Below are 13,817 nucleotides of genomic sequence, written 5' to 3' on the forward strand. Positions count from 1 at the left end.
GAATGGAACGAAATGCAAGGTAAGAATGCAATTCCCCCCCTACCCCCATCTTGGGATGAGGTCCTTAGTGGCTGTTTTAGGCATTTATATGAATCTGTTGTGCAGTGTTTACAGTGGACTCTATGGAAGATGCTTCTGTGTACTCCATAAAAAGAAAAATCAGCCTGTTTGGCAAGTTTTGCAAATGCTGAGATATTATCAGTATTTTTATGTTTATACTTATTTTATATGCCTTTATACCCAGGGTCATATAAAAAAAAATTCAGGTGGAAAGGAATCTTGAGTATAAAAGTTTAAGAAGCTCTAGTCTAGATAATGTCCCCTCTTTAGTTATACAGTGCTTGAATTTATATTTTTCCTTGATCCAAATGAAAACAAACCATGGCAACCTCTTATAGAAAGATAAATCACTTTATTATTTGGCATCATAGAAATGAATAAATAGTCTGAGGTAACAATCTGCACATTTTTCTTTGAAAGAGTAACCAACATAACAGGGCTAGGTGTGTGGAGAAAAGGGGAACCCGCTGTTTTCAGTGACTTCTCTCTCTTTCTTGCCCAAACATCAGTGGCAGCCAAACCAGCTATTGGTCTTCTTTCTGCCAAGAAACTGGTTGGTTCTGCTGTCATATTCATATTGCAGTGAGCCACGGAATAAATAGATGCGTCCTAAAAGAATAGGGGAAAGATTATAAATTGAATAGGGCCAGGAAACCCAGAAATCTTATTATGAAAGATTCATCTCCCTGCCCCCCGCCATCCTGCTTTGTTTTTATTTAAATAAAATATTGGTATAATATATTATAGATCATCTGATCAAATGGACAAAATTTTATGCATGCCTGGTGATTCAAAGTGTTTGCTATATGTTTTAGTGTATTTCCATCATTTTAATTTGTATGTCATCTTGAATCCCAATCCTGGGGACAGGAAGGGTAGAATGTTGTTGTTGTTGTTGTTGTTGTTGATGATGATGATGATGATGATAATAATGGCCAATACATCTGGACCTGTCTACCCTAGTGTGGACAGAAGTAAATTAACAGGATCAGTTCAATAGGATGTGGTTCTTGATGGTTCCAATATAAATATTTGCTTGTTTTTGTGTACATAAGCTGTGAATTAGAATATACCTATAAACCTGTGCATATACATTGGCAGGGAAAGAATAATAGTTTGATCAAATCTGCATGTTCATTTGGGGAGGCTGGCATTTGCAAGTATCAACCTATATGGATTTTACATTCAGGTCAGATGTTTTTTTTGCTAGAAGTATTTGTTGTTGTTCTTGTTGTTTACTTTAGGATGTTTTCCAACTTATGAAAACCCTTGAATAAACCTATCACCAGGTTTCCTTGGCAAGATTTGTTCAAAGAAGGTTTGTCATTCTTTTCCTTTGAGGTCGAGAAAATGTGATTTGCCCAAGGACACCCAGGGGATTTCTGGGAAGGATTCGAACTCTGGTATCCCAGAGTCCTAGACCAACACTGAAACAATTATTCCTCATCATTCCTCATATTTAATGCTCCTAAATTTAATGGATACTTCTTTAATCAACGGAACACATTTGAATAATGCTACACTGCTACATTTAGCTGGTATATAACCAAGTAAGTGATGAGAATATGGAGAATAAAGTGAAAAAGTTTCCATCTCTCTCACGAAAGGTTATTATTATTACCAATAGAACCTGCAACAAAATTTAATGGAAACTGAGCATGCCCTGCTTCACGATTCTCAGTTCAAGCCATACTATATGTAGTGATCAGATCATATTATATGGCCACTGAATTAATTCATTCCACATTGGACTGCTTTATGGGGATATTATATTCATAATATCACTACCTTTTGCAATCTAATAGACTAGAATCTGGGAAATATTTTCAATTCCTTCTAGTTAAAGTTTTCTATAGATATCATCACATCTGTTAACAACTAAAGACTGTTGATTTAGTGAGTTCTTTACTACATATATCTGAAAAGGGGCTAGAAAGGAGATGACTCTGCTATAGATTTTGCATATGAATCTTACATTGAGGAACTTGCACCAACCAAAGGGCGTGAGTAGACCAGGAATGGGAATCATGGAGCTCTTCAGATTTTTCTGAAATGCAAATTCAGGTGGTACTGGCCTAACTGCTAATAGTGGAAAGCACTGGGATATATAGTTCACCAGCATCTGGAGGGCTCACATGATTCCCACTCCTGGATTTGAAGAAATCCAAGTTCTCTTCCATCTTTTCAGTTCTTTACAGTAATACCTTTAAAATCATCTTCTGCTTACCATTATGCAGAAAAGCAGCATCCACTTGAGGACCAACTTCATGGAATTCAGTTTTAATGCTCCTTGGGTTCTCCATGAAATTCCTGGTTTTGTCATATCTAAAAAAATTAATATGCTCAAGATTTACTGACATCGTAACTATCCCTAAATGATGTAACAAGATAGTTGCATCCTGCATTGTAACTATCTCTAATAGGAACTAAGAGAAAACAACATCTAATCCATTTACATATGAACCTGTATATGTGGGCGAACACATAATACCAACAAAATTGTGACATTTAATGTGTTGATATTCCTCTGATCCATATTAACTATATTCCAAGACTTTGACTCCCTTCTCATGTATAATGTGGCAGATGAAGCTTCTGGAGTATGTCGATACAACACAAGCATAGCAGATCAATACCACTTTGGCTGCCATAGCTTCTTCATGCAAAATTTTAAGATTTGCATTTTGGTAAGGTACTTAGAATTTTATGTTGGTGAACTTTCTGGCAAAAGTCTTTCTAGCAGAAAATTGTACATTACTCACCAAGCTAACAATCCCAAAGGATGGAACCATGACCTCTAAAGTGGCATTCAACTGATAAAATGCTGTAGTATAAATCCACTTCAAGTTTACAAAAGACCATGTGCATTAGCCTGAGTGGCGTCACTTTCTCAGCTATTGTCATAACTGTATTCTGTTTTCTGGAATTTCATGACTTGATGTTATATAATTGGGAATGGGTTTCTTTTAGACTTGCAGTTTAACATTAATTACATTTACTCTCAAGTAAGACCAGCTGAAACCATTGGGTCTTATTGCAAGCATATGTAGGGTTGTAATTTAGGGCACATGACAAATGTCTGAGAAGAAAGCAATGTGATGTGGCTTTGGCTTGGTCAATTTCCAAAGCCCAATGCACATCACTACCAGCAAAAGACACCTGAGGACAATAGAAATTATGATCAGGGAGACTGAATAAAATGGAAATTATATGGGATCTTCACAAGACATGTGACTGATTTCAGGATACATGTTCTTTAGGTTTTGGTTGCAAAGGTTTCATAGAACTTAGAAATGACATTCCAGGACTGCTAGTAAAAATGTAATGTATTTTATCCCCCTTCCTTTTATATGCACAAGATGCTGAATATATCTATACGTATACTTTTATGCAAACAAAAAATGAGATGGATTACACTGCAAGGGAGTTGACAGGTCCAAACTCACCCAATGAGTTTCATGGCTCAGTGGAGGACACAAATGTGGATTTCCCAAATTCCAATCTAGCACACCTAACACAGCAGCATATTAGCTCTCATTTTTCAGGTAATCTGGGAAGTGTATAGTTTTTCTTACCTCCAGTAATTGCTGCCAGCAAATAAGTATGTTTTCTTTGAGCTTCTATCATAAAAAGCTGCATCAATGCTCTTCACAGTTTTGGGGAAACCCAGGCTGTGGATGTTCTTTGGAAAACCTGGCTGAATAATGTTTCCTTTGGTAGCCCAATATTTATGTCCTATAAAGAAAAAAACCCAGGAAAGTCATGCACGAGGATGAACTAAAGGTCTATTAAATGAGTGGCTGAAATCAAATTGGGTGGATACAAATGTCTAAGTGAGAGTTAGATACTCATGACTGCTTCATATTAATGATTACTACCAATCTCTTCCTTTATGGGACACATAGGGACCTTGAAAGTACATATGGCAATTATTCAATGCCTTAAGACACATACCAGTCTAAAATAAATTAAATTAAAATTAATACATATTAAGCATTTAAAACATTACATTCAATATTAAAATCACACCATCCCTAAATTGTGGTCCAAAGCTGTTCCATAGTCTTTGCACATAATCCAAGACTATTATTGCACTGCACTATTCTGCAAAAGCCTGATTCCAGAGCCAAGTTTTTACTTTCCTTCTGAAAGCTAAGGGGAAGATACGTTGGGACACTAATACTAATAGGAAAATGTCTTGGTCTTCACAAACAAGGTTTTGTGAAATAATATTTGATAACTCAAGCCTATTGACATTTTCATAACACATTCTAGTCAATAATAGGACATTCTTCTATGAAAACAGGATATTCAAGACTCCTGAGGCCAGAACTGGAAATTCCAAACAGTAGACACATTGCTTCAGGGCACATCCACACTGCAAAGTTCGGTTTCATGATAGGCTTTTGTCCTATGGAATCTTGGGATTTTAACTTTGGTGAGGAACTAGAGCTTTTGGTTTAAACTTCTTATAACCTGGGTCAGACTCTTAGCCAGGATTTTGATTCGGGGGTGGGGTGGGGGGGGGGTGAGGATCTACCCTAGCAAACCTTTTGTATTGTTATCCCAGTACCCCCATGCATATGGCATATATTGAGCATGGTGATCACATCATGATATGAATAAACATAACAGTTTCAATAATGTACCAGTAAGGCCTTCCCGCAGACAATCCTGAGAATTTGGGGGGGGGGGGGGGGCTACATGCCTGACCTGGGCTGAAGTCATGTAGTTAAAGTGATACCAAAGTGCTATAATGAACCCGTGTAGTTATACTGTTATTGACTGAAAAATCAAAACATGCACATCCTTTTGATTCAGTGAGTGTACTCTAACTGGGATTAACAATTGAATTAATGCCAGAACACTTACCTTTAAATAGAAAGACTGTGTCGTTGTCTTCATCTTCATAAGCAGCATCTATGCCGTGGTTCAAAGTTGGCCAGAAAGCAGAAATAGGATCTTTCTCAACCTCTCTTCTCAATGGATTTTTTCGCCAAAAAAATCTGAGGAGGTTGGAAAAAGAAACCTTAAATGTTTAGTGAGAAACAATGGTAGAGCCCAAACGACAAGTACAGAAGGCCCCAGAAAAAGGTCTTTTAAAACTTAGAACTGAAAGTGCCAATCCATTTAGACACCATTTACCTGTTTTTAAAGAAGATGGTTTCTCCTCGGAGACTGACAACAGCATCAAAAGTCAGATTAGGATCACATGAATCTGCCAACAATTGTTCATTTTTTTCTGTTGGGGTTTCTGGTTCACCATTGTCTTCTTCAGGGGGTCCTTAAAACATGATAAAAAGAATTGAAGGATGAAAAAAATGCACAAAGCTGCAGTACAAAGGGTGTTAGAAGACACTTGGGTCTAAGTTTGAGAGCTATGGAATTTATCTCAATGTTGGCTTACCAAACTGTATTGATTCAATGAGTGTACTTCACCTGGGACGGACAACTGAATTTGAGCATTGATTTCTTTGAATTGATAGACTCAATGGAAGTAACAATTTAATTCCTCTTGAGATTCACTTCAAAATAAAATACTATTTGCATTGAAAACCTTCACACCTGTAATACTTGTGGGCCGCTTCAATAAGGTTAAAGCCTAAATTCAATTGCTCCTCTCAGCTAGAATAGACCTATACAATCAATTATTTTTCTTTAAACTGCACTGGAATCTATGAGTTGTGATTGCTTTTCATGGACTATAGACAGGAAGGGAAGGGTTCCCTCTCCCAGAAAATACACACAAACACACACATCATACCACATTATCAGAGGCTGACCTTCTGCCAAGTGTTTCTCTTTTGAACCATGACTAACTAATGGGTGACGCCTGGCTCGAGAGCAGTACGTGTGAAAAAGATCTTGGAGTCCTCGTGGACAACAAGTTAAACATGAGCCAACAATGTGATGTGGCGGCAAAAAAAGCCAATGGGATTTTGGCCTGCATCAATAGGAGCATAGTGTCTAGATCTAAGGAAGTAATGCTCCCCCTCTATTCTGCTTTGGTTAGACCACATCTGGAATATTGTGTCCAATTCTGGGCACCACAATTCAAGAGAGATATTGACAAGCTGGAATGTGTCCAGAGGAGTGCGACTAAAATGATCAAGGGTCTGGAGAACAAGCCCTATGAGGAGCGGCTTAGGGAACTGGGAATGTTTAGCCTGAAGAAGAGAAGGCTGAGAGGAGATATGATAGCCATGTATAAATATGTGAGAGGAAGCCACAGGGAGGAGGGAGCAAGCTTGTTTTCTGCTTCCTTGGAGACTAGGATGCGGAACAATGGCTTCAAACTACAAGAGAGGAGATTCCATCTGAACATTAGGAAGAATTTCCTGACTGTGAGAGCCGTTCAGCAGTGGAACTCTCTGCCCCGGAGTGTGGTGGAGGCTCCTTCTTTGGAAGCTTTTAAGCAGAGGCTGAATGGCCATTTGTCAGGGGTGGTTTGAATGCAATATTCCTGCTTCTTGGCAGGGGGTTGGACTGGATGGCCCATGAGGTCTCTTCCAACTCTTTGATTCTATGATTCTATTAACTCTCTCATTTTCAGATGACATTTATTTGTTAAAATAATTTATACATTTCCTTTCTCCAAGCTTGGGATTTTAAAAGTACAATGCAATTTAAATTGTTTACTACCAAAGTTGAAAAACAATTACATGTCTTTACTTGCTGGCAAAAAAAATAACAGGAAGGGAAAAAAACGGATTTTCAAGGGAAGATACTATGGTCAATATAATTGAGGGCTACTGGAAGGTCCAGCAAAAGCAACAGGAATGCATTCCACCTCTCTGTTCTCTTTTGTAAGCCATCCACCAAGGTAACTAAAGCTGTCTCTGTCTCTTAACCAGGCTTGAACCCAGACTGAAACAAATCAATATTGGAGCTTTTCAAACATTTTATCTTGATGACACACTTGTTAGACATGCATCCTTTTGTGACACAGTAATTCAATTTTACTAGCAAACTGGAGGTTAAACCAGCTCCTTGTAAATGTACACACTGTAGCTGGCACACACTAACAATTCGTGACACACAGATTGGAAAATTCTGATCTAGATAATCCATTTTTGTAGCAGACCTACCTGAGTCAAATATCACAACACTGCCCAAAGAGAGCTCATGTTGCTATTCAATGTAATGCTTACATGCATAATTAATCCAGACTTTCATCTGATAACTTTCACTTACCATACAGATGCTGGATGCCTTCGATGTCATCCCTATGAAGCGTTAATGTTTGGGGGTCCCCAAACTGGTAAGTTGGAAACATCAGTGAATCCAACTCCCTGGAATGATAAAGACCCAGGGAATGACCAAACTCATGGGCAGCAACAATAAAAAGGTTGATTCCTAAAAGGAAATAGGAAGAGCATGAGCACTTGACTTTGGCTGGACAACAGTGAGAAAACATATGCATGCCAAAATCCATTCAAAATGACCCTCTTCAACTCCCAAAACAAAGTGCAAATCAGAACATCACTCACTATCCATCAGTTTTTTTCCATGAAATGTTTTGCATAGTTCTTGACAACAAAACATGCCAAAATGCATTTTAATGCTTTATTTTTTATTAAATTTCAATATTTCAGAAACTACAAATATTGATAAAGTCACTCCAGTTTTTTTCAGACATTGTTTATTGCCGGAAAAAGGTAGAGGGGATTTGACAAGTAACTTCGGCTGATCAGGAGCCATTTAAACATGATCAGTACTATTGGTTTTATTTGAACCAGTTACTATAGACCTTCCGATATCTTTATGCCAATAGTAAGAATGTGTGCTCTTCTGCTTCTTGTTAGATTTGAATTTCCAGTCTCAGACAGCAAGGTAGCTGTAGCACAAAAATATCTAGAAGACCAGAGGTCTCCTGAACCTTCTTTGAAGGAACACTCAGAGATGGCTTTAGAGTTCCATCCTCTGAACAATAGCCTGCAGTGCCTGGTATTCAGTGTTGATCCTGCTTAGCTTCCAAGATCAAATGTAATCACATGCTATCACATGGTTTGGGGCTTTTTTTTTTTAGGACTTCCTAATAGATGTCAATTTTAACAGACATAACAAACATCATGCATCATTGAATATATTAAGAGAGCTAAAAACACCTGTTGAAGATGTCATCCAAGTTTCATCCTCATCGAAATGGGCATTTCCACCATAAGCTGGAGAATATGCATGAGCCAGCTGCCCACCTTGTCCATCAAAGGGAATAAAGTCACCATGATCTTTGAAAAAGAAAAGAAAAATATACATTTAATACCTCAAACAAGACTTTGGAAGAAATCTCCTGGTGGTTTTTTTTTACATGTGATTTACGTACATCTAGAAGCAAAAGAGATCTCTATATCTGCAGAGCTGTCAGAAACTCTCGTGAAGGTTAATGGGGTTACATCACTCCACATTTTCAAGGCTCTCTCAATTGCATTGTCTACATCGGCACGCTCCATGTCTGGTGTATAGTTCTGAATACTGTAGAATAAACAGAAAAAAGAACTAAGTATTTGTGGTGGGGTATCTACACTTAAAAAACACAGAAATCAATACAAAACTTCAAAGGATAAAATGAAATGAGTATATCCCTTGAATCCTTAGCCAAACAGCCTCACTCCCCTAGCCCTGCCTCGGTTGACTGCCCCTGAGGTACATCAATGATCAGAGAAACAAGGAGACCATCCATACTGCAGAACTATAGCTGTTTCACCTCGGGAAGTCTGACTTGGCCATGGTAGTACACTCTCTGGTCACATCCCGCCTTGACTACTGCAACGCTCTCTATGTGGGGCTGCCCTTGAAGACGGCCCGGAAGCTTCAGCTAGTCCAGCGCGCGGCAGCCATGTTACTAACAGGAGCGGGACGCAGGGAGCACACAACGCCCTTGTTGTTCCAGCTCCACTGGCTGCCGATCTGCTACCGGGCCCAATTTAAGGTGCTGGTGTTGGCCTACAAAGCCCTAAACGGTTCCGGCCCAAAATACCTTTCTGACCGCATCTCGGCCTATGAGCCCACGAGGACCTTGAGATCGTCTGGGGAGGCCCTTCTCTCAATCCCGCCTGCCTCACAGGCATGCCTGGCGGGGACGAGGGATAGGGCCTTCTCGGTGGTGGCCCCCCGGCTGTGGAACGCCCTCCCTGTAGACACTAGACAGGCGCCCTCCCTTATGACATTCCGCAAAAGACTAAAGACATGGTTATTTGAGAAGGCGTTTGACTAAGTGCTACAACGATTGGCAATGATGACTGGAACGGAATTGGGATAACGAGATTGGTTTATGATTCTACGATGAGACGGCGCGGATGATTTAGTGTAATTGTATTGTTGATAGTTATGTTGATATTATTGTTGTGATATTCCCTTATTGTAAACTGTTTTTATATGTTGTACACCGCCGTGAGTCGCCCTAGGGCTGAGAACGGCGGTCAACAAATGCAGCAAATAAATAAATAAATAAATTTTAACTGCATGGCTTCATCCTATTGAATCCTGCCATTCATAGTTTGTTGTAGCACCAAACATCTCTGGTCAATAAAATATCTCACAAAGCCATCACTTGTAGAATTCCATAGTACAGAGCTATGATAATTTACGTAGTGACAAATTGCGATAATTTTGCAGTATGGATACAGCGTAGGATGTGCTCTAAATCAGTTCTACTCAACCATGCTGGTCTGTGGAAATTTTCCAAGAAAGAAAACAACAGTGGTAGCAAATAAGGATGAGCAGGTTAACAATCCCTGCTTTGATGGACAAAATGATTGTCAGTCCATCATGTAGAATAGCTAGGTTTTGTTTTGTTTTTGACATTTATCATTTTCTGGCCACTGAAAATGCTCATTCCATATTGGATCATTCTTCAAGTTTGCTTGATTCATTTTGATATCACCTTTTCAATTGATTCCAAAATTTCTTTCATTGCAATGCTTAAACTTCAATCAAACACATACATCCAAAGAAAACACATTCAGATGTCTAGGTATGAATGCCTCAATATCTTGCTCTTTGCAATCCTAGAAATTTGAGGGCTTGAGAATTAAGGAAACAGAATGCATATGAACATGAAAAGCAAAGTCATATTTTCCCCCAGCAGGTATATACTTGTTGATATATATTTAAAAAGCAACAATGACAACAAGCAACAAATTATGCACACACAACAATCTGCTATGTATCACGGGAGCAAAAACCACATGCCCACAAAAGACCCGAGGGTGAGTCTACGACATGATTTAAAAAGCCTCTCCCTGAAGCTGGTGTTAGCAATCTTCACAATGCACAATGACAAGAATCTAGCAAGAATTGGAATTTCTACCCTTTAACTCAAACTTGTTCCATGGTAGGCAAAGTAAGCATGACACTCTGGAGTGTCCTCAGGATTTGTGGTGATGTGGACAACTGGATCAGGTCGATTTCAACCTGATCCATTGTCCGCAACACATATGGCTACCATCACTCTTTCCAAGGAAGATGGATTGCTCCTGTGTCACTCCACTGCTTCTCACTATCTAGGAGCTCTGGGAGAGCTTAACCATCATGGTTGCATTTGCTGAAATCAGAAAAGGAGATGGAGCTGTGTGATCAACGTGTCTGTCACTCTCCCCTTTTCTTATTGATCATATGGGTGCCCCATTATGACTTCAGCAAATATGACCACGATGCCCAGGCTCTCACAGAGAGATCCTTAGTGAAACCGACATGAGGACAAAGAGAACAGGCAAAGTGAGACTAATGATGAGCTGATCTGATTGACCTAACCAACCAGCAACTTGTTATTATAGAAGATTTAACTCAGTGCATGTAGTCACCAATCCATCATAGTTGATCATGATGGTTGATTTAGGGCTAGCCTGAACTTAAATTTCCAAAATCCCTCAAGCATCATAATAATAGCAGTTGGGGAATAGTTCTCAGAGTTGTAGTTTAAAGAACAACTTTTCCAAGTGATAACAACAATTATTTTCATGTGACATCTACAATCAAGCAAGCATATTTGAAATCTTACCTATATGTCAGGTCTTTCTTTTCCCATTTTGGAGACATTGGGAAGGTACGATATTCCGCTATATCAGGAACCCCACATCTGGGTTTCTTCATTGCTTCCAAAGTGCTTGAATCCAGTTTCCCTGTTACCTTCAGCCCCAAAAAGTTCTGCATTTGTTTTATTTTTTCCTTATCAACACCTTTTTTACTTCTCAAAACAGGTGTTGACTCTGATTCGGGATAGTAGTTTTCCATGTATTTCTGTCAGGAACATATGACATATATGTTATTGCTGGAAACACTGTTTTTCATATATATGTATATACACACACATATAATTTTAAAATGTCTCTTACAATGCCCTGCCTATGCTCAGTATGAGGAAGATCATCCATCTTTTGCTCCCAATTTATAAATATAGCAATACACAATAACTCCCCTAAACAATTCAACAAGGTCTACAAAGTATCTGGAATACAGTCTTAACTATATATATATTATTTGTTACTGTTGCCTTTGTCTTTTCTACTGAGCTCAAAGTATTGTTCCTTTCCTTGGAACAAACCTTGGGGACTGAGAAAAAAATGACACAGTACTTTTCATATTTTAATCAAGACTAGAACCCAGATTTCCCATATTCCAAACACATTAACCAAATAAGAAACAGGATGATATTGGCTGTAACTTGTTGAAAAACTCCCCTTTCATTACAGCTACCAGAGTCCTCTAGCCAGGATTGCTAGTAGAAATCATTTAGCCCGAAATTGCCAGAAGAAATTGTCTCACCATGATGGCTAGTAGGCAAGCTTCAATGGTTAGCTAGCTGTAGTTATCTATTTCCAAGAACCAGTGTAGTATAATGGATTAAGTTTCAGGGAACCCAGGGTTCAAAACTCCAAACACAATAGAAACCCACTTGAGAAAGATACTTTCTCATTCTTACAGGAATAAATTGTGCCAAAAAAAAGCCCTGTGATAGATCAAAGTTGACTTGAAGGGACAGAACAATAACAGAAATAATCTATTTGAGGTAAACCTGTTGTCTGGATTCTCCTCTGCATAAGTCAAGCAACTACTATCTCTAATAATTCATTACCTTGGCAAGCTCCATGTCCTTTTCTGAAATGTCATCAATTTCTTGGTTTAAGGGCAGAGCGGAAGACAGTGCTCCGTAGAGTGCAATCATCAGCAGAAAACATTTCATGTTGGCTTTCACTCTGGATCCCAGTTGCTAACTCAAAGAACACCACAGTTTGTGCCAATGGATCTGTTCAAGAGTTTCTAAGTGGTGTTCTATATATACTCCTTGTTTGTTCTATAAAATCAACAGAAACATGACTCAGATCATTATAACATCCGCTGACCTGTCAAACACAGAAAATTATCCTTTTAGCCGAATGACAAATGACAAACACAGGCTGCTAAGTTTAAAACCCCTGATTAGGCAATTCCTGAGTAAGGTGCTAGATTTAAAAAGGGGAGCTTTCTCAGTGAAAGGAATGAGATGATTCCTCTTCCAACAAACACAAGGAATAACACCTTTACTCCAGAGTCATAGTGTTGCATTTAGTAGGAGTTTGACCAGTACATTTATTTTCATTTGAATTACCCAAATTATATACATTCTATATTACAGTCAGCCCTCAACATTCACTGAGGTTGGGGGCACAGGGCCACTGCAAAAATGGAAAAGAGCATGAATAAAAAAATCTGCCTTTTAACTTGAGATAATATTTCTCTTCTCTACGTCCTCCAGTAGCACTCAGTGGATGCAACTTCTGCTAATGTGATTATTTCTGGATTTGATTAAACTTTTATTTCTTGGAATCTCTATGTCCTTCAGTGCAATTCTATGGTCCATTTCCAGCATAAGTTAAATAGAGAATCATTTTGGAGACATAGAAATTCCTAGAGAAACTATTTTAATCAAATTTGTAAATAATTCAAATCTGTAAAAGTCAAACGTGCAAGTGTTAATAGCTGACTGTACATATAGAAGAGTCAATGTATATATTATAATTCATACTAGGAATTGTACAAATAACCATAACCCTAATCCTAACCCCACATACTTAAACGTAAAGTACAGCACAGCACCTGTATCCATGGACTTGGTGTCCATGGTTTTACTTACTAATGCTCCAAACAAATATCCACTCCCTCAGAAGTGTATTCCAACTTTTTGGATCCTTCAGTGAACTTCTATAGTACACTTTCAACCCAAGAATAATCAAAATATGCATTTCACTATTATTCATGTTTTGATGTATTCATAGGAGGTCTTCAAATATAACTCCTGTGGATACACGGGTTATCCCATACTATACAATAAGTATTGGCAACTAGAATCTTGTTAGTGAGCAAAAATTTTACACATACTGAGTGAAAATCTTACTGTTATGTAATGGATGTATTTTTACATACACAGCGATGGAGGCAAAGTTGTGCAATGGTAACATCTAGTTGTGCAATGGTCTCATTTGTCTAAGTGCATTGCATAATTTTGCTAATCTGAAGCAGTGTTAAGTAGCTCTGCCATGTGTATCTTAACAGGTAAGTACTTGATTATGCTATGTTTAGAGGATGTGGGATAACAACCATACACCATCAACAAACACAAAATTTTGATGACGCTTCTATAACGGGAAAGATTCAATCTATAGTGCTGGGATTGATCTTCTATGAGAAAGAGTGGGAATTTCCTACAGGATGTTAGTCTTCAGCACCACAAAATAAAAACTAATATCTTTTTTTTCCTCCTGCTGGCAGAAGGAATATAT

The 13,817-nt window shown here is 38.4% G+C and overlaps 1 protein-coding gene across 1 annotated transcript; it reads right to left on the bottom strand.

The window, feature by feature from the left end:
- Positions 1-414: 414 nt before the first annotated feature.
- LOC132770077 (stromelysin-2-like) lies at positions 415-12,264 on the bottom strand. The gene is made up of 10 exons (XM_060766962.2): positions 12,134-12,264; positions 11,060-11,298; positions 8,384-8,532; positions 8,169-8,288; positions 7,255-7,416; positions 5,206-5,344; positions 4,933-5,066; positions 3,636-3,795; positions 2,288-2,385; positions 415-669 (listed from the first exon to the last, which is right to left on the bottom strand). Exons 1-10 carry the CDS (start codon positions 12,239-12,241, stop codon positions 566-568), a joined length of 1,413 nt encoding a protein of 470 aa, XP_060622945.2. The 5' UTR covers positions 12,242-12,264; the 3' UTR covers positions 415-565.
- Between the last annotated feature and the right edge of the window lie 1,553 nt (positions 12,265-13,817).

This window comes from Anolis sagrei, chromosome 3 (genome assembly GCF_037176765.1).
Source record: "Anolis sagrei isolate rAnoSag1 chromosome 3, rAnoSag1.mat, whole genome shotgun sequence".
Taxonomy (NCBI): Eukaryota; Metazoa; Chordata; class Lepidosauria; order Squamata; family Dactyloidae; genus Anolis; species Anolis sagrei.

Bases quoted from the DNA above. Each gene is read 5' to 3' on its own strand.
- LOC132770077 (XM_060766962.2), bottom strand. From the start codon at position 12,241: ATGAAATGTTTTCTGCTGATGATTGCACTCTACGGAGCACTGTCTTCC. The intron at 11,299-12,133 runs GTAATGAATTAT...TGTTCCTGACAG, and splicing joins AGGACATGGAGCTTGCCAAG to AAATACATGGAAAACTACTA. The intron at 5,067-5,205 runs GTAAATGGTGTC...CAACCTCCTCAG, and splicing joins ACCATCTTCTTTAAAAACAG to ATTTTTTTGGCGAAAAAATC.